At 35.7% G+C, this 26,074-nt stretch overlaps 1 protein-coding gene across 1 annotated transcript in view; it reads left to right on the top strand.

Annotated features, from left to right (window-relative positions):
• The window catches only part of LOC134754188 (glutamate receptor 1-like), a 184,520-nt gene that overhangs the window by 101,273 nt on the left and 57,173 nt on the right, over positions 1 to 26,074 (top strand). Inside the window, exon 2 of the mRNA XM_063690324.1 lies at positions 764 to 916. Coding sequence (XP_063546394.1) covers positions 764 to 916 — 153 coding nt within the window. The remainder of the gene's footprint in view (positions 1 to 763; positions 917 to 26,074) is intronic.

The raw sequence follows: 26,074 nt of genomic DNA, 5'->3' as shown, positions 1-26,074 counted from the left end.
TCGAGTAGCGTGTTAAGGCCACGAAGCTTGCTGTGTGGCCTTATTGGGTACGAGATGGAAAAGCTTGATTATATCACTATTTCTACGAGTCAACAAAAATAATACTTTTAACTAGTAGAATCATATCTTAGGTAAACAAACCAAAATTAAGTATACAGCTAAGATACGCGAGCAGCCGCAATACCTTCATGTACGCGCCCCGGCCGCCGGAGCCTGGCGGGTTGGTCAACGATACCTTGCTCCTTGCTAAATTCAATTATTAGAAAGTACTTTTTTCGATTTTGGCCACCGTAGCTTATGTAGACTAACAAGCAACGCTAAGCGGTTTTCGTAGTCTATGGATGTTGCTATATTAAGGGTGTCACATGCGCGTTTCTGACTTATGAGGCAATTGTTTCTACTATACAACCTAAAATAAATAATTAATTTGAGCTATCGTTTTGTTTCGTCCTCTTGACCGCGGCGAGCTGTGATTGGTCAATTTCATTATAGTTGACTAAACCGTTTCAAAATGAATATTATAGTTAAGTTGGGAGCCCATACATAAAAAGTACCCAATTACAGTTTGGTATACGAAATCTTAATTCAACCATTACAGTCGACGAGTAGAAAAAGGTCTGTCTCTTCCCTACTTGTAAATGCTATGAAAACGAGATAAATATTTACCATGTTTTTGTTTTCAAGAAATTGTAATAGTATTTACGGTGTACCTATAAATGACCGTGCTAGAATAAAATCGTAATTTGTTTTGTTTTTGTTGTAGGTGTGGTGTTTGACCAAAATACAGAAGAGATCCAGAACGCGTTCAAATTCGCGATAATGCAGCATTCCACGCTCAACAAGACTTCGAAGTTAGACTTCCAGCTGTACGTGGACGTTATCAATACCGCGGATGCTTTTAAACTCTCCAGGCTCAGTAAGTATTAAGTATTAGTCCCTTTATTACTAGCCGATTAGTGTCCCACGGCTGGGCAACGGCCTCTCCTTGATGTTTATCTGTTTTCCTCCGATCACTTGATAAGGAATGTGTCCAGGTTTTACGCACAAACATAGATTCATTTACTTAGTTTCTACAAGTACTTATAGGTACTAATTTTACTATGATAAGATATTTTTCATTGTTTTGCATTATTGTATGATCAAAGCACTACTGTTCGACAACCAATAACAACTTGTACGACAATATTATTTCTTAGATAATAGTTTAATTTAGGTCTTACTTCTTTAATCAAACTGTAAAAATTACATGTTTAGCAAACAAATAATGAACAAACACGTTTAGGTATATGTAATACGTTTTCGTTTCTTTCCTAATCCGTGCGAGAGGCACACAAGAAATGTTCTTACATGCTTACTACGATGAGGGGCTAAAATTCTTCACGCGAAAAACCGAAAATTCGAAGCCAAGAATTTATGACGACGTAGACGCGTAACACTGATTAGAAAACCTCAATATGGGCTTGGGAAAATACTTACCTAACCAAAACATGGTAATATTATAGCAAGTTTAGATAAACAAAATAAAAGTATAAATACTTCGCCAACTAGGCATAGGTATATCTCGATAGTTTCCGTTCGAAAGTATCTGCAACAGTTTGATTGTTCTACATATAGAGACATATTTTTTTCCGATAAGCTATGATAATGATAAATAGATACTTTTGGCGCATAGTCTGAGACGCTACTTTTGATGGTGAATGTACATACATACATAGAAATTTAATATCTTCCTTGTGGTTTATTTCTAGTCACTGGAAGACTACTTTACAGGTGTCCCGATTCGTTAATAGGATACCAAACAAACGTGATAATTTAAATTTATGCAGGTAGTTATTTTAATCAGCGTGTTAAGAAATTGAAGTCCTGTTGATGACTAGAAATCACAACTGATCCAAATTACCACAAAGGCAGCGTACTTAGGTGTATTTGCTGAGACACGCGGACTTAAGCACATAATAGATAATTGTACTAACGTATATAAGGTTCACTGCCTTTGGCTTTCAAATACTATCGGCCACTAGTGTTGCCCAGTTTGCAGGTTATACCCAGAGTGTGTAACAACAAGAGCCAAACGTGCTCCTTCTAATTGACTTCTCGGAACATCCAGAGATCGCAAAACACCCGAAGCGTCAAGTACCTAGCAGCAATAGAATGGAAATTAAAGCAGTGCAGCGGGTGCGGGCGTTCAGTTAAATATTGTGCGCGGCGGGTAGGTACAGGTGCGCGACAGGTCAAGCGCACCGCTGTATTTTTTACAGCCGCAATTTAAATACTCGAGCTCAAGCTTGTGGCGTGCAGCCAAAAAAGTGTTATAATATTAGCATCACACGGATTGAAACTCGAACTGATAGGTCTCGAAATGGTAAGGGTACAAGGAATAGTTAGGGCTTCTGAAATGTAGACAGTAAGGTGATTGTTTATTATTACCCCTTCTACGTGGTCATATCTGGTTGCTGAATCCGAGCATCGAAATTAATCTTCTATAGTTTGGATAGCAATATAAGAGAATAACTACATTGGCAAAAATAGGCTACAAAAAATGTAGCTGCTATAAGAAACTATGTTAATAAGTTGCTGCTTTACTATGCAAGTTGGGTCATGAAATTAACTTCCACTTTTCTCCCGTCCTTGTCTCAGTCTCATTGCGATGCGCGACCGCCGCGCTTTTTATTTCGCCTAGTCACGGTAGGCTGATCAAAACACTTTTGAGTCGACTCGAGGAGCGCGAATTTAGCAACAAACGTTTGCGCACTTTCTGCGAACCACAAAACTTCTTTAAAAATAAGTTACAGCTCCCGCTTGTAAGGACTGTCTGCAGTTATAAACATGATGAAATAGTACATTTCGATGCTAGTGCGGAAAGTATGTCATTACTTGACAAGAATGACATTTACGCACGTGTATCGAACGACGTTTTTTAATACAGTGGCGAAAAAATAAGAAAAACAACAAGTAAAGAATAAAAACAATATCGAATGTTGCCTTTGGAAACTTAGCTTGCAGTAAGAAAAAACGCCTCTTCTTTGACAGGCGTTTCGGCAGCTATATAACCTCTACCTTCCATAGCTATTCCGTTCCATTCAGACAACTTATTAAGAACGGTTTTTCAATCTTCAATATTAAAAAATAAACGTGTTATAATGATGAAGAGGTAAGCAATAAAATATGAAATATGTAGGTAAATGTACGAAAAACCAACTTTCCGCACGCTAAACAGCTACGTAAAGTAGCACTTTTTGAGCAACTGTATTAAAATACTCTATAACACATTAACTGCCGAAGTTTTCCTAGCACTGCGCTTGGCGCGGGCGGCGGGTTCCCGGCACTCAATATGGTAACAAAGAAGCAGCGAATGCAGTAAGAAGAATCAGGCAATTCACTCCCTGACGTGGAAACAGCTCGCCTAGTTTACTTCAGTTACTTTTGACAGTATTATGTCTTATGGGATACTGGCCCGGGGCAAAGCAGCAGACATAGAAACCTTCTTCGTTCTTCAGAAGAGAGCAATCCGATCCATTTACAATATGGCGTATCGAGACTCACTGAGAGAGCGCTTCAAGGAAACATTGTTCTCACAGTTCCTTCAAAATACATACCAGATGTGAATTGTTTTTTTTTTCTTTACTACTCGTATAGCAATATGGGTACCAAATGAAAGCTAGTGAAAAGACCATTTCAAAAATATATGTAAACAGTCGGGATTTTGTTTGTTTTAATAATGGTTGCAGTTTAATGTAACAGAAAATTATACCTACTGTTTTTCAACTTGATGTATTTCCTTTTCTTATTTTTTGATATATTATATTTAAACATTATACAGAGGATATTCTCAGTAATTTGGTATAAAATTTGGAATAGTCCATTGAGTCATTTTCAATTTAGAGCAATTCAAAGTCAACTGTGGATTGTGAAATTTTTGAACGTATTCCAATAATAATTTGTTATACCAAGTAGTGAAAATGTTACAGTATGTTATATTTGTGATCTACTCACAAAGCTCTTTCATTTGGTAGCCCAAAATTGCGATATCACGTGAGTGTGACATACCAGCCGACAAAACTTAGATGCCGCAGGCAAACACAGGCAGATAACTCACTATTTTAATAATAATGTCCGATTATTTGATACAAAAAGCTACTTGCTTACTCGTAACTGTTTATGAACCATAGACATATATATTACTTCGTAAACACCGGCCTTATGAGCACTACGAATGGGGCCGATACTAGTGTAACTAAATGCGATTTTGACTCCAATGTATCAGCAAACGTTCATGTCAAAATCTTTTTTGCTAATTAATGCTTCTGGGCATTTTCCGCGAATCGACAACCATTGTGCCTTTTTGCGTGAAACGAGGTAGCGCTGCTAACCTAACCACCCCAGCTCCTCTATAAAGCCTAGCAATGTTTTTAGGTTGCTAACTGCCTCTTTTTAGTGTGCACGGAGGTAGGTATTTGCTCCTGAATACTTCTACCTGTTTGCAGTCTAAGAGAATGTGTTTTGTTGTTTCCTCTTCTTCCATGCACGCTCTGCACATGAGGCTGTCCGTTTTACCCATATTGTGTAGGTGTTTGTTTAGTGTGTTATGTTCTGCAAATAATAAAAAAATAAAGTATTTTACGTAGTTGGTGTCTAGGTGTTTCTTTGGTGAGCTCGTAGTTCAGTTCTGGTAAAATATCCTTGGTCTGCCTGCATGTGTCCATTTCATTCCAGTACTTATTGTGCAGTTGTCTGTGATGTAGGTCTAGTTGGTTGTGTATGTAAGATATTGTTAGGGGGTGCTGGGTTGTGGGCTCGGGTCCATATGGCGGTGTTTCTGAACCTTTCCGGGCCAGTTCATCCGCTGCATCGTTTTCTCTTGATCCACTATGCCCCTTTATCCATTGAACTGTTACTTTGTTGCCTTCTTTGCTCACTTCAGTGAGGATTCGATGACATTCCATTATAAGTTCTGAAGTAAGTTTGTCACGCCATAGCTCTTGTAGTGCAGATTTACTGTCTGACAGAATTAATATATTTTCGTGTTTCACTTGCCGTCTTGTTATAGCATTGCAAGCTTCTGTAATGCCTACACATTGAGCTTGGAATAGCCTGATGTTGTGTTCACCCAGGGGTTTTGAGATGTGTATGTTCAGGTCCTCCGAGAAGACACCACATCCTGTCCCTTCATTTGTATTTGAGGCATCTGTGAATATTATCTTTTTAGGGTTCCGTTCCACATCCAAGTTTCAGTTCTAAGTATGGGGAACCCCTAAAATTTATTGTTTTTTATATATATTTTTGTGTAAAAATCTTAATGCGGTTCGTAGAATACATCTAATTACCAAGTTTCAACAGTATAGTTCTTATAGTTTCGGAAAAAAGTGGCTGTGACATACGGACGGATAGACAGACAGACAGACATGACGAATCCATAAGGGCTCCGTTTCTTGCCATTTGGCTACGGAACCCTAAAAACGGGCCCCAATTACTAAGATTCCGCTGTCTGTCTGTCTGTCTGTCTGTCCGTCCGTCTGTCCGTATGTCACCTGGCTGTATCTCATAAACCGTGATAGCTAGACAGTTGAAATTTTGACAGATGATGTATTTCTGTTGCCGCTATAACAACAAATACTAAAAACAGAATAAAATAAATATTTAAGTCGGGGTCCCATACAACAAACGTGATTTTTTGCCGTTTTTTGCGTAATGGTACGGAACCCTTCGTACGCGAGGCCGACTAGCACTTGGCCGGTTTTTTTTATATTAATACGGGTATATTTTATATTAATAAGACTCCGTTGTCCGTCCGTCTGTCTGTCCGTCTGTCACCAGGCTGTATCTCATGAACCGTGATAGTTAGACAGTTGAAATTTTCACAGATACAAAAAATACTATAAGACAGAATAAAATAAATATTTAAGGGGGCTCCCATACAACAAACGTGACTTTTTTGCCGTTTTTATACATACCTAGATAATGGTACGGAACCCTTCGCGCGCAAATCCGACTCGCTTTTGGCCGGTTTTTTCTTTTAGATATTTAGGTACGTGTCGAATATTGTGTGGACTTTATTTATGCATTTAAACCCTGTCCTAACTACATTAAATATATTCTACATACTTCTAGTCAAAATCGCTCTATTCAAAGGAATAATAATAGCATAACTGTAATCAGTAGCATGTGCTAAGTAATTTAAGTGAGCCCGCTGACTGCATGGTCTGTTCTCGGTAGTCTGGGGGGTTCCATCGAGTAGCGCACGACGTGAGAAGAATCTATCAGCGCGACTTTATCAGCCGCGCGTAATATTCCCTCGGAATCACATACTAGATCACCACTGTTTGGGGTTGAGCGAGCCCTATTTACACATGGAAATAAGGCTCAAATCGATCTGTTGAATGCAATATCTGCGACGATATAACCAATCATGTTTTCTTATACGAATATATTTGAAAACTGGTAACCAACTAAATAGGTATATGGGATTATTTAATAACCACCTTTTAATGTTCATCATCATTTAAAACCTTTTATAACAATTAGAACCCCTCGGGGGGGTTAATTTGTTCATTGTGACGTCTCTCTTTATGGTGAAACATTTGTCGTGAGTCGTATCTGGGGCACAAAAGCCTACTTGAAAGCAATTGCATGTTAGATCGGCTCGCTCAGATGAACCCCAGTGTGGTCGTATAATAATGTCTGCGAATATTGTTGCAAGAAGTTGTAAAATTATAATAATATAGATATTATGAATCATGTAATGTATTCTAGGCTTCCAACAACTTATTGTTAATTTTTTTATTATTAATAGCGACGCAGCGTTATTCTGCTGATCACATAAGCTTTAACTTATCACAATTAAGTAATAAACTAATCGAAGACCTACTATAATCAGTAGGTAATTAAATTTAGGTTTTATTGAAATCCCGATGTAAAGAACTAAATTCTAAAAAATTGAGAAGGAAATCAAATTTCCTACAGAAGACTAATGACGTAGGTACTTATGCAAATATTTTTATATTTTAGTGTGTCAAGAGCTTTATGTATACATTCATCTATGAGAATTCATGTCGAGTAGTTTAGAGAGTGAAATCACAGCGGTGCTATTTTTCAGCTGTTGCGTGAAAGACATCTAATAAATATAGCGCCGTCTCCTCTGGCACATAAAATTGACTTCTGTTTGAGGCGGTTTTTCACGGGGCCTCATTTAAAATTGCAAGTCGAAGATAAAGGGCGGGCCACGTTGGCCGCCGCTCCGTTTCCCTGATCAAAACACGTCGCCGACTAATGACGACGACGCGAATTTTTATGGCAGTTTCCGCTCTTCAGGGACTACTATTTGTTCACAGATATCCGTTGAATTTTCACTCTTAAAGCCCCTATAAAAAGTTAAAGTCTTAACTGTAGCTGTGGATGCGATTTTATGTGTTTTCCGTTTTTTCCGATATATAAAAACAGCGTGGCAAAAAAAAATCTCTTGTATATTGAGCTAAAGTTTGGTAGTACATAAATACATTCCATGTTTATTTTCGAACTGAATATTAGTTTATACAAAAACCGACCAAGTGCGAGTCGGACTCGGACGAGTTTTATTGTTATTTTGCAAACACACACACGCGAGGAGGGCTTTAGTAAAACACTGATTTAAACTTTCACGATTTTTACTCATTATTATTTATCTCCACGGGACTTAATCGCGTAAACTAGTTAGGCTTTAGTAAAGTTGTATACCTATATATAAAATGAAATAAAAATAGAAATAAAAATAAAATAAAACTAATTTATCTAGGTTTAAGATCATTTATTCTCATAAGAATTCGAATCTAACAGAATTAAATTCATTCATCAACTAACATATTTTATTTATAAAAAAGAATAAAAACCGGCCAAGTGCGAGTCGGACTCGCGTTCCGAGGGTTCCGTACATTACACAATTTAAACAATGTATTTTTTATGTGAAATGTCTTTAAAAAACCCGTAGGGGTCGGATCAAAAACTAAGTAATTAAGTCCGACTCACGTTTGACTGCACATTTCTAATAGGTTTTCCTCTATAGGTAAAGATCTTTTTTGTGTATTTTTTTCAAAATTTTTGACCCAGTAGTTTCGGAGATAAAGGGGGGGGGGTGGTCATTTTTTGCCTATTTTCTTAAATAACTTCTAAACGATTTATCTTAAAATTATAAAAAAAATATATTTGAGATTCTCACAATGAGCTCTTTTATATGATTTGTAACACGATATAGTTTAACAAACTTTATTTTTTAATTTTCTCATTTACCCGCCAAAAGTGGCCCCGGTGTTTAAAATTAATATGTTTACGTTACACGTCCATCTTTGGGTCATAAACTTACATATGTGTACCAAATTTCAACTTAATTGGTCCAGTAGTTTCGGAGAAAATAGGCTGTGACAGACGGACAGACAGACAGACAGACAGACAGACAGACAGACAGACAGACAGACGCACGAGTGATCCTATAAGGGTTCAGCACATATTGCCCTTTAAATTTTCGACACCCACGAAAAGTGCTTATTTCGCACTAGTGCGGGAAAGTAGCACTATATGTACCTACTGTTAAACTTTAATCAGATTGCTTTACATGCTACATAATACGATATGACTTCATAAGTATAAAATAACAGTATATTTTTGTAGCGGCCCGAGGGATATATTGTCATTAGCCGAGTTCAGAAGCGGACAACCTTTTGCTCAAGTTCAAATCAGCATAATATTTTGTAATTTCTGCAATGTATCTCTGGCAGGTTGCCAAATTCAATAATCTTTGTACTCTTTGCTTCGTTCCGCTGCGGTCACTTTTACCTCGTTCCCAGCGTTCCACGTTCACTCCTCTCCATATAATGAATGAAATGTGTAGCTAGAATTTGTATTCATTAATATCAAGGTACCAACATTTCTCTAAAATCTGTCTAAGTAACTTTTGCAGCTTCAGTGTTGCCAAAATATATTTACATTTACACTGATATTTAATACGGCCGTGCTCCGGCAACGAATACCTACCTCTATAATGATATCATTGTGATACACAGAAAGGCTACAAACGTGCTAGGATATGAACTATATGTATGCCTGATAACAGGCAGTGATAAATCACGTTTCGGATGAGGCGAGTGACAAAGTGCTAAAGTGACAGTGATTTCTTCCGCTTTTTGCTGTTATAACGCTGCAGCAGTCATAATTGGAATGTAACATTTAAGGGTACATACAACATATTATAAGAGTCCTAGGCCGGTTATAGTTATTTACGATACAATTGCGGAAAAGAGGAAATTCGAAACGAGTGGCGATAAATTAAAACACGACCGCAGGGAGTGTTTTAAATCGACACGAGTTGCGAATTACCTTTTCGCACGTGTATCGTACAACGTTTCACAGTACATATGGCCCTTTAAACTTTCGACATATGCATGAAAAGTGCTCATTCCCGCACTAGTGCAAAAAAGTAGCACCATATGTACTGTAAAATATTTTTTTATTGTATCAAATTATTCGTGTCACAGAGCATCATATTAAAAAACAATATATACGCAATGTTTGCTATCTAGTCGTATTTATGTATATTTAAAAACGTACTTAAGAATTGTCTGTTTAGTAAGTATTTTGTTGTGTACCTACAAAACTCTGTCAGTTCTCATTACCTACCTACGTCAACATTTTCCGACTACAGGGTAATAAGAAACTATAAGATACATAAATTTGCTCTTTGGAAAAACTTTATTTGATCTGCAAAATAATAAATGTTGTAGACCTTTTTTATACCGCTGCGACCGTAGATTGGGGCTAATAAAAGCGGATACTGGGATTTATTCAAAACTTTTTAAATGGCAACAATAACATAAAGGTCAAATCTGTCAAACGCAACTTACCTACCTATTTGTCGCGTCAATTAAGGACAATAGGTATAGCGCTTTTTTAAGTTTTCGTATAAATCATGATAAAACTATCAAAACTAATTCGCGTCAGATAAGTACATGGTAATTTATGATCGATTAAATTTAATTAATTAATTGAACGAGCGTTAGCGAAGGTCTCCGTTTCAGCTTGAGCAATAATACCTTCGATGTCCGGATGTTCTTCTCTCGCATTTCTCAACAGATTCTAGTGAAATTTTGTGAGCAGGTTCGATAGTTAGATAAAAGCGTCTAGTAAAAACGCTAGTATACTATTTTTAATAAATAAAATGTTCTGAATCAAAATTTTACTATTGTAGGATACTACAATTATACATGCACCTTACTTCACGCAACGGTTTTTTTGTTTTCGTCTTATACTTATTTACTGCATTATCGAAGGCATCTGTCCAGGGTCAATTTTTAAAATCAGATTTATAATCTTAGGGAGGCTTTTTAACAACAAATTTTATACTGCACCACTACTTTTTATAGTTAGCAAATATGGACGTTTTAATATCGACATTTGTATGGCACTATTAAGCCAGTTGTAAGGAGCTTTTGACATGTAAATGGCATTTTTTCGACATTCTATGGCAGGATCAAAAAACATACTTAGGAATTTGACATTAATGATGCCATTACTTTGCAATTACCATGCAGTGAGCTTGGTCTGACTCTAATCGTCTTGGTATGTATTAACAATGTTACTGACGACATTTGTATGGCACCTTTCCGACATTTGTATGGCACTGTGTAGACATTTGTATGCTACATTCGACATTTGTATGGTCAAAGTAGGCGTACAAATGTTGCCACACAAATGTTTTTTGGCCACTCGTACATTATGTACCCGATTCACGTATTTATTAATCACAATATTATTACACCATATTGCCAACTTTTATTATAAGGAAAGACATTTTGATGTCAATTGTATATCAATAAATAAGAGCCCATACAAATGTCGTAGTGAGCGTACCAAAATATGTAGTTCAAGAAAATTAACTGTTCTTCGATCAAAATACCGTTATTGCGTCTACTACCGTTGGAGATCGAAGCTCAAGTATTTAGTAAATAATGTACTAATATATCATTAATTAAAATGTAATGTTAGATCAATAGACAAACCAGATTTAGGGAGGTATCTTTGTCATAAAAAAAACAGTGCAGCGCGGGACAACCACAAACAGGCTTTCCTGTTTCCTGGTTTGAATTAAGAACGCATTATTTGTTTTCAATAAATAGATCGATTCTCTAAATACCTTTCAGGAAGTAATTAAATGATCAGCCATTTTTAAAACTGATCTGCAAAAAAAATTGCCATTAAATCATTTGGGGCAGCATACAAATATGTTGCCGGCAATAAATAAAAATCGAGCTGCAACTCTTGTTCAGCAAATAATTCACAAACGATCAACATTATAACCAATATCCATCTGCTTAATAAATAGTTGAGATGCAAAATTATTATTTGGTCAGCAAGATTTAAAAATTGGTTGGCAGTTTAATTGAGACGTATGCATATCAAAGAAATGGTAATCTGATATAAATAAGATGTGTTGCGTTTGATTTGAAAAATCGGCAGAGGTGCAGGCGGAGCGGAATCAGCCCACGTGACCATCACGTGACACGAGCAGCCAATCGTGTGCGATGATTATTAGCAGTCACATTGCGGTGTTCTAACGTATTTGTTGGTGATATTTATCCGTTTTGGTACTTTGAGAGCATTATAGGTGTAAAATGGAAGATATTAGTGCGACCTTCACAGAAAACAACTGTTACTATAAAAGTGGGTTAGGTTAGGTTAGAACTGCGACAATCACAGAAAAAACTGCTACTAGAAAAGTGGGTTAGGTTAGGTTAGAACTGCGATTTTCACAAAAAAACAACTTCTATTGGAAAATAGTTACTGGGCAGTTTTTTGAAGAACAAAATGAAAGGTAAGTTATAAATTGATGGCCAATATTTTATTTGTTTAAAAAACCGGTCAAGTGCGAGTCGTACTCGCGTACGAAGGGTCCCGTACTATTACGAAAAAACGACAAAAAATCACGGAGCCCCACTTAAATTTTATTACGTTTTTAGTATTTGTTGTTATAGCGGCAACAGAAATTCATCATATGTGAAAATTTCAACTGTGTAGCTATCACGGTTCATGAGATACAGCCTGGTGACAGACGGACAGACGGAAGGACAGCGAAGTCTTAGTAATAGGGTTCCGTTTTCACCCTTTGGGTACGGAAACCCTAAGAATCAGCTGATCCGCAAAGGTACCCCCTTTGCTGATCAGCTGAATTTTCAGCTAACCAATTTTTGCGGATCAGTTAAATTGTAATCCAAAATGAAATAATCCGCTTGCCCTCCGCTTGACTGCTTAACAAAATTTGATTAATGGTGGATCGCTTACTGCCGATCAAATAATTAATTTTGCAACCAAAACAATTTAGAGCAGCTCATTATGGCATTAATTGCGAACTGATTTTGAAATACTTGCTAACCGTAAGTTACTGATCAAATACACATTTTGGCTGACCAAATATACATTTTTGTTCATCAAAATAGGAATATTTTGCAGTTCGATTAAATAACATTGCCTACATTCAAACTTATGATTTTTTTGCCGAGCCAAACCGCACGTGGGACACGCGAATAAGCGGTAGATTTCGCCGTTTTTACGGTTTGAAATTCGATTTTATCACCAACGATACATACTTAAGGAACATTGGTATATCTTTTTATTTGTTTATAACATATATAATGAAAATATACCCATAACAATACTTTTTTAGTTCAATGTATTTGGAATGATAGCCCTGGGGACGGCAAAAATGCTGATTTGAAAATTGACCCTCCACAGAAATGTACAGTAGGTAGGTATGTTGCAAATAGTTAACACTGACGTACAATATGTACAGTCGAAGGCAAAAATATCGATCCAAACAAATGGCTCAAAAATAATATATGTGAACACGACTTTATTGTCTAAGGTGTAAGAGCGTACACACATTTTTGAAACTTTGGGAATGTATATATATTTATGCCCTTGACTGTACGTAGCGCTGATTATGTCGGTGTACATAAGAATAAATGTAGTATATATCTAGTGTTCATGTGCCATTAGCACTGTCATATATACCAAGTCTGAAAAATTCGCATCGTATTACAGTGTTTAACACTGAACGGTTAGTTAGTACGGGCTGACAGTTGCAACGTTACGAGAAACCGTATTACAAACAGTAATTTGCGAAACTTGCGACGGCGTCAGAATCTTGGCAAAGTACGCGATAATTTGACAACTTCAAAGTATCATTTAGCTACTCGTAGTTGTGTCATGGAACAGATGTGCTAAGGGTAAATAAATCAGCGCCTAAAACGTTGAGTGACTTGGTCGTTAACGGCTGCCACGGGAGAGGCGTGTCCCGGCAAACTCACTTCTAGTCGTTGTAGATCAGACTTAGGTGGGCTAGAAATTTCATTTTACGTGATAAGGCGACTTTTGTACAACGTAAAAGTATAAAGTATGTTATTGAAAAAAAGATTGGCTCAGGACCGGAATAAATGGCGTACGCGAGGAGAGGCCTATGCTCAGCAGTGGGCGATAGAAGGCTGATATGATGTATTGAAAATCGAAGATTACATATCGAATGTGATTGTTACTGATATAATCAAAGATAATCTTTCCGTTTAATACTTTTATTTAGTAATTAATAAGTACTAAAATATAATTACTGATTTTATTTTTATTTTCCGTAATATAACAAGCTGCGAATGTAATTCAATATCGTGGAAATTGATTTAGTTTAAAAATATTTCGAAAAACGTACCAAAAATAAGCAATTATGAACATTGACAACATTATTTACAATGTTACACCTATTATATTACTACATATACTTATAGACATTTTGCTATATAAATCTAATAAATACATACATATATATACATATATATAAGTTAGTCCCCTCCACGCATATGCATAGTGTTTATAATATTGCACTACGCAGGTGCTTGAGAACTTGTGAAGCATGCGTTAATGACAATATTTTTTTGGTGCGAACCAAGCGATATGTTAGTCGAGGATGTTACTGGTTCTAGTCTTCTAAGTACGTCGTCGTTATTCTTTACGAAGCGGTGACAGATTTTTGACATTTATAAGTCCATTTTATGCCTCATTTGAAAAGTAGTCTTTGACTTTGATCAGGCTTTCTGTAGGTATTCCTGATAGACTACTTAAAAAAGCGACAAGAAATGCAGCTGTTCTATACCTCTAAAACTCGTACTCGTATGTCGCAAGTCATGCAGCAGTATTTGATTATGCCGAGAGCGTTGCAAATGAAGAAGCGTGTAGTCAATGGTTAGCTGGATAGGCTGAGATTTCATTCCGTACCTGAGAGGTATAACACTGTAGAAAAGAGGCGTTGTAGTAATTTAGCAGGAGATTAAATACCTATTGTGCTTGTAAAGTTTTCTGAACTTGTTTGTAAGTTGGTATTAGGTATTTGAGATCTCAAAAGTAAATAAGTACCTACGTATCTGAAATTAAAAAAAATTGCACCAAATATAAGTATAGGTAAGAAAAATAGAGTAAGTATATATAGCATTTTTTTTCATTCTTGTAAAAAAAATTGGTATATAATTAAAATAATATTTTGTGCGAAAGATTTTAATCTCATATAGGTATATGTAAGGAGGTACTTATTTACTTTTGAAAACTTCAAAAAAAAAAGCTAATGCAAACATCCAGACAATTTTTTTGTTTTTAACGCTTACGTTAAAAACTGCCTATTATGCTACGCAATCGGCTGACCGTCATCATTGTGGTATCTATCAATAAGTAGGTCGTCTTGGGGCACGCGAAGATATTGGGACACATGGGTCACAAACACAGCCGAGGGCTCAGTTATTCGGCGGGCAAGAATGTGGAAACTCCGCCATGATAGAAATCGGGTGCTTACCCGTCAGCGTCCCTTCGACCCACGTGCTAGCCGCGTTATTGGATATCTGGCATGTAGGTAATGAATCAACCATATACACTTTTTCTGATTCATGTGTTACAATCAGTAGTATTTTTCGTATGTTTCTCATGCGGGAATTGAGCTGCTTAGTAGTAACTTAAACTCAGATCTTTCACTTCATTGATTGTTGATTAAATATTTGTAAAAATATTATACGATTGTAAAAATATCTGAAAATGTGAAAGTGGAATGGAATAAATCATGTACACATTGTTTTTAGAATCATATTTACTTAATGTTTAAATTTATGCTTAGATGTTTATGAGTCAATCACACAAATCTCTCCACAAATGCCAGTGAATCTAGACAAAATTCATATTTTACTGAATTAACACATACCCAAGATACTTTTTCCTGGGAAACATCCCTTAAGAGTGAAAAAAGAGTGACAGTTATTACCGATTACTATGTAGTACCTAAGCCAAGGAGGTCAGTTTTACAACTATTACGCGGTAGAAGACGCAGGTAGAGATTAGTAATTAAGTTTCAAAGTATATCTAGGTTTATTAAAAATATCTACCTTCTTAACATGGACGTAGTTACGCGAAAACGTTCCAACCCACAGCGACCCCATTTTGAGATAAACGCAATTTTGTGTTTTAGCGGTACACTTTTTCCCTGTAATTATTTCAGGCAAATACTATTGGTTTTACTGTGGAATGCCAAACTGGTTATTGAATGATATGCATATTTTTTGTAAATACATAATACAAGGGGCATATAAATAGGTAAAACGAGTTTGAAACGTTTTTGCTAAATTTAATTTTGTATGAACCTTGTTAAATAGCAATTATGCATAAACGTTCCAAAACGAATTTAAGTGTATTATTTTATAAATATATCTAAAATAAATTTAATATGTAAAATAATAAATAACAATGAGGAACATACAAAAACAACAAAAAAAAAAATGAAAATGTATTACAAAAAAATAGAACGTGATCTTTTGAGCTTAGAACCTATGCCAAAAATTAGCTGATATGGTTCCAAAAGTTATCAAAAACTTATATTAAACATTCAATCATCATCGTATTCTATGATCTCGAAGTCCGGAACTCCACCAAACCCATCAACATCATCAGTAGCTTCTTCAGAACTTTGAAGCGTTCTATAAAATTGAAGGCAATCCTCAGGTATGTATTGGTACATGGATTGTAAGTCCACTAATTTCGCTGGAGCAATCGGTTTGCCATTAGGCCACAATAAACAAAAATCAGATTATTTTATGTATTGCAGTTCTCGCTTTATTCTTTTATTAATTTTCAACTTATTGGTCGACAACGAAGGTGTCGCAAAAGGCACGGTTGGCTGTGCATAGAGGGGTGCTGGTGCCTACACTTATGTATGGTAGCGAAAGTTGGGTATGGCAGAAGAGGCATCAGAGCCAAGTGAATGCAGTGGAAATGAGAGCGTTGAGAAGTGTGTGTGGTGTGAGATTACAAGATAAAATTAGGAACAGTGTGATAATGGAAAAGTGTGGACTGAGCGAAGATGGAGTGACAAAAATTGAGAAAGGTATGTTGAGATGGTTTGGACACGTGGAAAGAATGAGTGAAAGAAGGCTAACAAAGAGAGTGTATAAGGGAGAGGTAGAAACGGGAGTTGGAAGGGGCAGACCTCGGCGGATTTTCTCTGATCAGATCGGGGAAATCCTGAAGAAAGGCCAGGTCAAGAGCACCCTAAACCGGCGAGCGTGTATGAGGAATGTTATGAAAGTGAAGGAAGCGAAAGAGGTATGTCAGGATCGTAGCAAGTGGAAATCCGTGGTCTCTGCCTACCCCTCCGGGAAATAGGCGTGATTATATGTATGTATGAATGTATTTATGTATGAAATCGTCTTCCATCGTAGATCGCATAAAAATAGAAAACATTTTATCTTTATCCAACTTAATTTCTTTTGTATGTAGCCAACTAACTTTAGATGAGTCTGTAAACTTCTTTCTGCTGATAATCTTCTTTTCCAGTTTAGTTGAACTAAAAAAATCAGTCTTTGTCATCTTGTAAACATGAAGAGGTTTAACTTTTTTACAGGTTTTAATAATATTGATGTTATGAAGAAGCTACTGATGATGTTGATGGGTTTGGTGGAGTTCCGGACTTCGAGATCATAGAATACGATGATGATTGAATGTTTAATATAAGTTTTTGATAACTTTTGGAACCATATCAGCTAATTTTTGGCATAGGTTCTAAGCTCAAAAGATCACGTTCTATTTTTTTGTAATACATTTTCATGTTTTTTGTTGTTTTTGTATGTTCCTCATTGTTATTTATTATTTTACATATTAAATTTATTTTAGATATATTTATAAAATAATACACTTAAATTCGTTTTGGAACGTTTATGCATAATTGCTATTTAACAAGGTTCATACAAAATTAAATTTAGCAAAAACGTTTTAAACTCGTTTTACCTATTTATATGCCCCTTGTATTATGTATTTACAAAAAATATGCATATCATTCAATAACCAGTTTGGCATTCCACAGTAAAACCAATAGTATTTGCCTGAAATAATTACAGGGAAAAAGTGTACCACTAAAACACAAAATTGCGTTTATCTCAAAATGGGGTCGCTGTGGGTTGGAACGTTTTCGCGTAACTACGTCCAATTTAACAAAATAAGACAACACGGCAGCACGTCTTACTTTGTTGGCATTTGTTTTCACACTACGATGACAAGTAGGTCCGCGGCGGCGTTTCGTTTCACATGTGCGTTTCGTTGGTGCTGTCATTTTACGGGAGCAAAGAGTAATAATGTTGCCACCTTTATTGTAAATAGTCCATTGATTCTTTTGACTAAATACATAAACTTAAATATACCATAGTTATTTATTTTGGTAAAAATTTTTTTTTTCTCTTGAACATATTTAATAGCAAAAATGGATCAAGTATGGTATTTTAAGTATTTTTTATATGTGGATCGTTTATAGCAAAAAATTAGAAAATAATATGTTATAATAAAACGTTCCAATTTATTTAGAACAGTCTTCGCAGCTTAAACAAACAGTATGGATTAATCTAAAAGGTTTCAAATTACATGGAACATTTTTGCAGGAATAAAAAATCTATAAAGATTTTGCAAAAACGTTCCAACCCACATGGATCATTTAAGAAACAATTAAATGTGCGTTTTATGAATTTAGTATAATGTTCCAAGACAAGTGGAACATTATAACGATATGTTATTCTATTAAGAGTTTTTAACAATATGTTTCAGTATGCATGTAATGTTTTTACTTTATTTTGAGTACACGTCCTTGGCATAATGGTGGGTTGGAACATTTGGGTCAAACTTTATTGATGAAACTAACCTAAAAATACTAGCATCTTTGTGTGCACATGATGTAATATGTCAAAAATAGTACCCTGGTTATGGTAACTCATTTTCGAGTGACTTGTGGGTTGGAACGTTTTCGCGTAACTACGTCCACATGATCTGAGCTATCTGACCCTATTTAGTATCTACTGTATCTAGCAGGTTGTTTATTTAGCATAAGAAAACAAACTGTTACTACTGACTACTGCACCCAGAAGTACAAACCACGTCAAAGATATGTTTGAAATTATGCACTTAATCCCTTTTTTATAAGGCGAAAAATGTAGACAAAATTTCACGTCCACTGTAGTTTAAGTGTGAAATCTCCTCATTAAAACTTGCACCTGAGCTGAAAGGAAGTGATAAGCAAGTAAAATCGATGGGTATTCTTTTACTGCTGTTTCCACGTGCATATTAACTAATTTGACCCTCCCGGTTTTAAGCAGCATGTGCCCTATTCAAGTTACTTTCATTTTCACTTATTAATTAAATAGGTACTTAAAACCTTCATTTAATACTTGCTCTCACAGTTCGAACGCTCCCAACATTCTTCCAAATGAGTAGCTTTCGCTGTAGGCAATTAACCTTTTTGAATTAACCCCTAAAAATGTCTAGGCCAACTAAGGATATTCTAGTAAAAACCTTAAGGTGCAGTAGTAGGATCAGCCAGCAGACTTTTTGAAAAATCGTAGTGGTATTTTAAATTACAATACTAGTACGATTGACAAAATTTCAATTAGCGATCTTGAGGCCTTTCTTTAGTAACTTCATCGATTCGAAACCTGATGCCTCGACTTTTCGCTTGATAGAAAAAAATCACGAACATAGGTCTAAAACGCTGCTTAAAAAATTGTAACTATTTTTGTACAAGAGGTAAAAATATGAAAATTGCTTCCAAAAATGCGCAATTTTATTTTTGAATGAACTCATCGATTACATTTTTTCGTTAAAAAAATGAAAATTTAAAAACATGATATCCGCGATTCCGGGCACGTACATCAGTCATCTTACACTTACGCTCAGTGAGAGCTAAACCCACGGGGCCTTAACACATCCGTAAATATAATATATATATATTATTATTTTCTAACAGAACAATGTAAGATTCTTCTACTGTGTATAAAACGAGTAAGACAGAGGTCAATAGGTTTATTATCCTTTCCTACGTTTATTGTTCCCCATTTGGTTAGATTGGTCTAGCTTACAATATGACGGAAGCATAAAGGACCTACGTGCCGTGATACCACTAACGCCGGCGGGGACTTACCTTTACAAGCAAAGCGCTGCGGTAACCCGGCTGCACTTTTGCCTCTAGTGTAATCTGAAATCGATGAAATACCCTCTCTCTTACATGCGGCCTAAAGTGATCACTGGCGGGAATACTTAAAATCGAACCTTTGATAATAGCTACCTGATCACTAACAATATCAAAGGGATTATGTATACAATTATCTATATAGACTTTGACGTTGTAATGTAATACTTAACATTAAAACATGAATGTACCTTTCCTTTACCCCTAGTAAGCTTAGACACGGATCCGTGCGTGGGAATTAAAATCTATTGTTTTAAATGTCAAGGTCACTTTTTCAATGATAAAATCTGACAGGCCGCATACGAGGGTTTTATATACATATGTAAAGTATACGTCCCAGTTCTTGTCTCTATCCCAGTACATGTCATATTTATTTTAAACTTTCATACATCCACAATAGAGATAGTATGAAGAGTCTGAGAGTCAAACTAGATACATAAGGCCGCGTCCTACTTGAGCGATCATGTCGCGAACGCAAAAAAAAAATCCAAAGGTTTTAGACGTTTTTAAAAACCCTTATTTATACAGGGCCAAATAGTATCTCACCAAAGAAAAAAAAACAATTATTTCAGTTTTTTGCACAAAAATAAGTCTTAACGTAGAGTTTTTCTTTAGAAATGGAATATTTTTTAATTAACGGCTACGTATTTTGAACCCTCGTGGACGTCAGCTGCTGCTCCGTTGGTGGGTTTAGGAATGGCAGTCACCGAAACACGTAAAAAAAAATTCATTTCTCATGCTCTGAAAAAGGGTCATTGTTGTTTTATAAGGTGTGCAGAAAATGATACGTGTCTACACTAGAGCATTAAATTACGTTCGAAGTACGATTTTCTTAATTTTTTTACGATAAGCAATTAAATTTTGAGTTTAAATGGATTTGTTATACAATTTCCTTCTGATATTTGACTCCCCATTCCATAAATAACGATACTTTTGCCTAAATTGTTAATTGAAAGTACCCGCAAGAAATACTGTAAAAATGTATACTTAGTCATGTTTAAAAAAAAAAACATATGCATTTTACTTTCCTCGTATTCGAAATGACAAGTAGTGTTTAACTCGGGTGAAAGGCATCATTTCAGCCTCGGACTAATACCTCGGCAGAAATGAGTGCCTTTCATCCCTTGGTTAACAATCTACTATTGTCATTGCCTCCCGTTTGATATTTTGTGAATAAAAAAATCGTCAGCCGGTTGTATCGCAGTGGAAAAAAAGGCGGGCTGGTGGCCTGAACATGTAAAAAATAAGCGCTTTACCTTTTTAAAATGAAACTCATGAAACTTTGCTTGTAGCATTTAATCTGGCGTTTCAATAAACTACACAATTTCAATTACGCATACTTTGCGGACATAAGTGGCAAGGTTTTTGGACAGCTGACGGTCTTTCCACCGCGACGCAACCGGCTGACGGTTTTTTTTAATTTAAAATAGCGTCTAAACTATCATGTGACACAATATCAACCGGGAGGCGATGACTGAAAAAAATATTTTTTTCTTACATGTGTTCAGTCATCAACTGCGCGATACAACCGGCTGACTATTTTTTTAATTCATGATAGCATCTAAACCATCATCTGACAAAGTATCATATATGCTCCTGGCCCGCGGCCTATTAGTGTTGTATTCGGTTTTAGTTACTAAAAATAAAGCATCATTAACAGACAACTCAACAAAGCGGTCTTAACAAAAAAGAAAGGAAATAGTTATGGAAATTAACTAACTATACCTACGAACACTTAAGAATCGGCAAAGTATCTTAAAGTATATGAGACGCCCTGTTATGCTGAGTAAACGTGATCGGCATTCGATCCAGCTCCCCGCGGGCAGACTAACCGATATTTGCTTTTTTTATTACAACATCCATATTTCAACACGAAATCCCCCAACAATATTTGGAAGCAGTGAGCACTAATGTGTGCGTGAACAGAAACATTATTAGGGGATCGCCGGAAAACATCTATTGTTAGAATTAATTTTCAAATCAGTTAGAAACCTTGTTAGAAAACTTTTACGTAAGTACGTAAAAGTAAGTATTTCGTAAGTACGTTTTTACAATTTAAATTCACCCTGCTCTTACTTTGTGTTCTGAAGTGCATATGCTGCAATATTAAGCACATAGATCCTGTTTATCGTCACTAGACAGTAGCTACAGTGAAAGTCCAGCTGAGAGCAAGACTACTTCAAGTATATGATTGACAATGAAACATAGATAAGCGAAATCATAACTAACTAGACGTTTTGCTAAAAATAATGTTTTCATTTAACATTAAAATGCTTCCCGTGGAAGGCTAATAAATAGTCTTAAATACGAAATGAAATAATGCAAGATAAATTAATAACTTAAATACCGTTCTTCTCTCGAACGAACCATTAAAATATCACTTGTAGTTACGACAAAAGTGGAGGAATCGCGCGAAATCGCCTTTTCATACAAACGTAGTCCTCATTTTCCTCTCTGGATATTAACATTATTGAAAATATTTTGACACAAATGGTTGTATATCAACCACAGCTATACCCCTACGTTTGATTTTTTTTGTTTTTTTAATTATTATATGAGTTAGGAGCATTTAAAAATTTGTATGAAATCTGTTTTTCGCTCCTAGTTTTTACACTAATCAAAAAATGTCAAACGTAGGGGCATAGCTATGGTACATACATACATACATACATCAAATGCAAAAATATGTCAATATTCAGAGAGGAAAATAGGGACTACGTGTGTATGGAGAAGCGTCCGTCCCCTTTCCCCGGGAAGTATAACACCTACTCGTCCATACAAAAAGAGAAAATGTTTTTACACTTCTAAATACTTTCCATTCTCCATGATTTTTTAGTATGTTATTGACACAATGAAAAACTAGATTTATAGGTTTCCTTTTTTCAAAATTTGCAGTACAAGAAAAAGCGAAACCTATAAACCAAGACTATATTATGCTGAAGCGATCGACATTAAAATCAGTGATTTGTTAACAAAACAAATTTAGTTAGTAGAAACCGTTTTCTCCCAAAATGGAAATTTCATAGAAAAAATACTATTATTTCGTTAGGATCGCAAAGTATTCTTCCCTCTTAAAAGCCTTACAAAACGGGGTCGCCGTCGGGTCATTTAAGAGCCATCCTCCAAAACATTCAGTACCGGCATGTTTTGAAACAGAAATGTCCTGTAGAAAGCAAGGACTGAGAATTCGGGCGCACAGCTGGCTGCGCATCGGTGCAGAATCAGAATAGCACGCGATTCGCGAATGAATACTGGCCCACATAGCTAGCTACCGGTCCACGGGTAGATTTCATCACTAAAAATTTCACCATACAATTTTTTTTAAATGCTTAATTTAACAGGATTCTAGCTGTCCAAAGACTGTAAAGTAATAGGGGGATGTATATTGAAACGCAGGATGGTGATGACAACCATGGTATAGTAACTCTTTTATGGACAGTAATGATACTGCATGTACGGTAATGACGGTTTGGGAACTAATTTATATATGTATTAAAAACGTATTAAAAAAAAACAAAAACTTTTTTTAATTGTGAGGATTTAGAACTAATAAAATAAACATTACAAATGTTTTTGAACATAAGACTAGATGCATGAATTAATTTAAGAAAATTGAAAAAAATATATATATTTTATTCATATAGATAAATATATGACAAGTATTGTATAATTATTAATAATTTATTTTCAGAAATAGGCAATTCAATATTGTACTCTTATTATCAGTTCAAACCCGCATCTTCTTTTATCTACTGCAGAACTTGGAATTTATATCATATTAGAAAATTGCTGGCTTACCAATGAGCTTAATTTTTATGATATATTACTTTTTTGATAATTTGATTGATTACGTAAGTTTGTTTTTTGTTGTTTTATAATATAGCTTTAAAAATAGATATAATGATTTAATAGTTTAACATTTAAAACATATAATCAGTGTTTTATAAGTTGCTAGATCCCTACTTTTAATGCGTCATAAGTTACAAAATGTTAGGTATTGGGTCCGGTGACTACCCAGTGATATAATTACTTGCTGCAATTATGTATTACATTATAAAAAAACCGGCCAAGTGCGAGTCAGACTCGCGTTCCAAGCATTCCGTACATTACACAATTTAAACAATGTATTTTTTATGTGAAGCGTCAGTAAAATGTCTTTAAAAAAACCCGTAGGGGTCGGATCAAAAACTAAGTAATTAAGTTCGGCTCACGCTTGACTGCACATTTCTAGTAGGTTTTCCTGTAATCTATAGGTAAAGATCTATTTTGTGTATTTTTTTTAAATTTTAGACCCATTAGTTTTGGAGATAAAGGGGGAATGGTCATTTTTTGCATATGTTCTTGAATAACTTCTAAAGTGTTTATCCTAAAATTATAAAAAAATATATATTTGAGATTCTCACAATACGATATAGTTTGAAAAACTTTATTTTTTAATTCCCAAAAGTGGCCCCCGTGTTTAAAATTCATTTGTTTACGTTACATGTCCGTCTTTGGGTCACAAACTTAGATATGTAAACCAAGTTTCAACTTAACACTGATTTAAACTTTCACGATTTTTACTCATTATTATTTATCTCCACGGGACTTAATCGCGTAAAATAGTTTTAAAATGTACATCCGACGTTTCGAGGACGGCGTTGTCCCCGTGGTCTCGGAGAAGACTGGCTAAAGTTGACATCAACATCTTCTAGGCGCGCGAGTTTTTCGAACTACCCGCACTTGGTCTTGTTTATTAACTTGAACGTTTTGCGCACTAGGGATGCTACCGGGTCGACACACAACACTCACAATATTCGATTTTTCAACTTTCGATATTTGGTTTCGCTTACACTTACTAATGACTGGGTTCCATGTGGATGAGATCTTAAAACCTTCGTCTCGATTGAAATTTCTATGTTTCTTGATTTCAATGGCTTCACGGATTTTTCTACTATAAAACCCACGATCTGTAGAAAGTATTCTAGGGTTGTGAAGCTCAATCCAGTGGTTTGGCCCTGACTCTAGTAAATGCTCAGCAACGGCAGACTTGTTCACCTGACGGTTCTTGACAGCTGCGATATGTTCCTTAACTCGTTCCGCAATGGTACGTTTCGTTTCCCCGATGTAGGAACTACCACAACTGCAATCGATCTTATAAACGCCAGGTGACTGGAACGGGATAACGTCCTTCGGTGACCTCAGAAAATCCGTGAAGCCATTGAAATCAAGAAACATAGAAATTTCAATCGAGACGAAGGTTTTAAGATCTCATCCACATGGAACCCAGTCATTAGTAAGTGTAAGCGAAACCAAATATCGAAAGTTGAAAAATCTAATATTGTGAGTGTTGTGTGTCGACCCGGTAGCATCCCTAGTGCGCAAAACGTTCAAGTTAATAAACAAGACCAAGTGCGGGTAGTTCGAAAAACTCGCGCGCCTAGAAGATGTTGATGTCAACTTTAGCCAGTCTTCTCCGAGACCACGGGGACAACGCCGTCCTCGAAACGTCGGAGGTACATTTTAAAACTATTTTACGCGATTAAGTCCCGTGGAGATAAATAATAATAAGTTTCAACTTAATTGGTCCAGTAGTTTCGGAGAAAATAGGCTGTGACAGACGGACAGACAGACAGAGAGACAGACGCACGAGTGATCCTATAAGGGTTCCGTTTTTTCCTTTTGAGGTAGGGAACCCTAAAAACATATTGTATATTCTAAGTGGCTTAACCTCGTAAGTCCCCGTGTACTTGTACAAGTACAAATTAAATTCAAAAGCGCAAAAATTGCCCTGGGTCTTACGAGGCTAAATTTTCCCTACTTAGTCAAAATGTTATTTAAAACCACCATCCTCTAGTGTGAAATAAATAGTTACATTTTTTTCTACATTTATAAGGTAGAATTATATAGTGTTAGAAGACATAGAGAACTTTTATCAAACATACAGCTTAATTTTTATGATGAATTATAGCAAAATAACTAGAAAAGTTTCTGAGAACCGTCATCAGCATACACATGAAATCATCACGGATCGTCATTTTTTCCCGGTGATGATGGCTATGGTGATGACGATTTGAGAGTTTCTTGTTTTTATTTCTAGAATACGAATAATAGTTGTGTGAAATATGGGACTACTTACGGGAATAACGTAATATGTTTTCTGTTCACTATGATTTGTATTAATTTTTGTATTGCTGTTGATGCCCCAAATAAATAAAATAAAATAAAATAAATATGTATTTAAGGAATGAACATCGGAAATATAGACACATGTCAACAGAAGACATAATCATCCTACATGCAGTATGCATACATCACAAGTAGTTAATGTCTATGCCACACAATAAACTTCATGTAGTTTTCCATTCATTACAGTAATTATTTCTAATATATCATTCGTAACTTCTTTAAACCAAGGCATAACGGTGATGATGCTCTGTTGTGACAAACTACGTTTTATGTTCGTAATATTTCTCACGATTCAATCATGTGAATTTATAGTGTAATCATTTTTTGCATTTTATACTAAAGTGAAAAATAGGGCAAGGACCT

The sequence above is a fragment of the Cydia strobilella genome, chromosome Z (assembly GCF_947568885.1).
Source record: "Cydia strobilella chromosome Z, ilCydStro3.1, whole genome shotgun sequence".
NCBI lineage: Eukaryota > Metazoa > Arthropoda > Insecta > Lepidoptera > Tortricidae > Cydia > Cydia strobilella.
The sequence above is the reverse complement of the archived record's forward strand: the minus strand, read 5'-3'. Positions and strand labels throughout refer to the sequence as shown.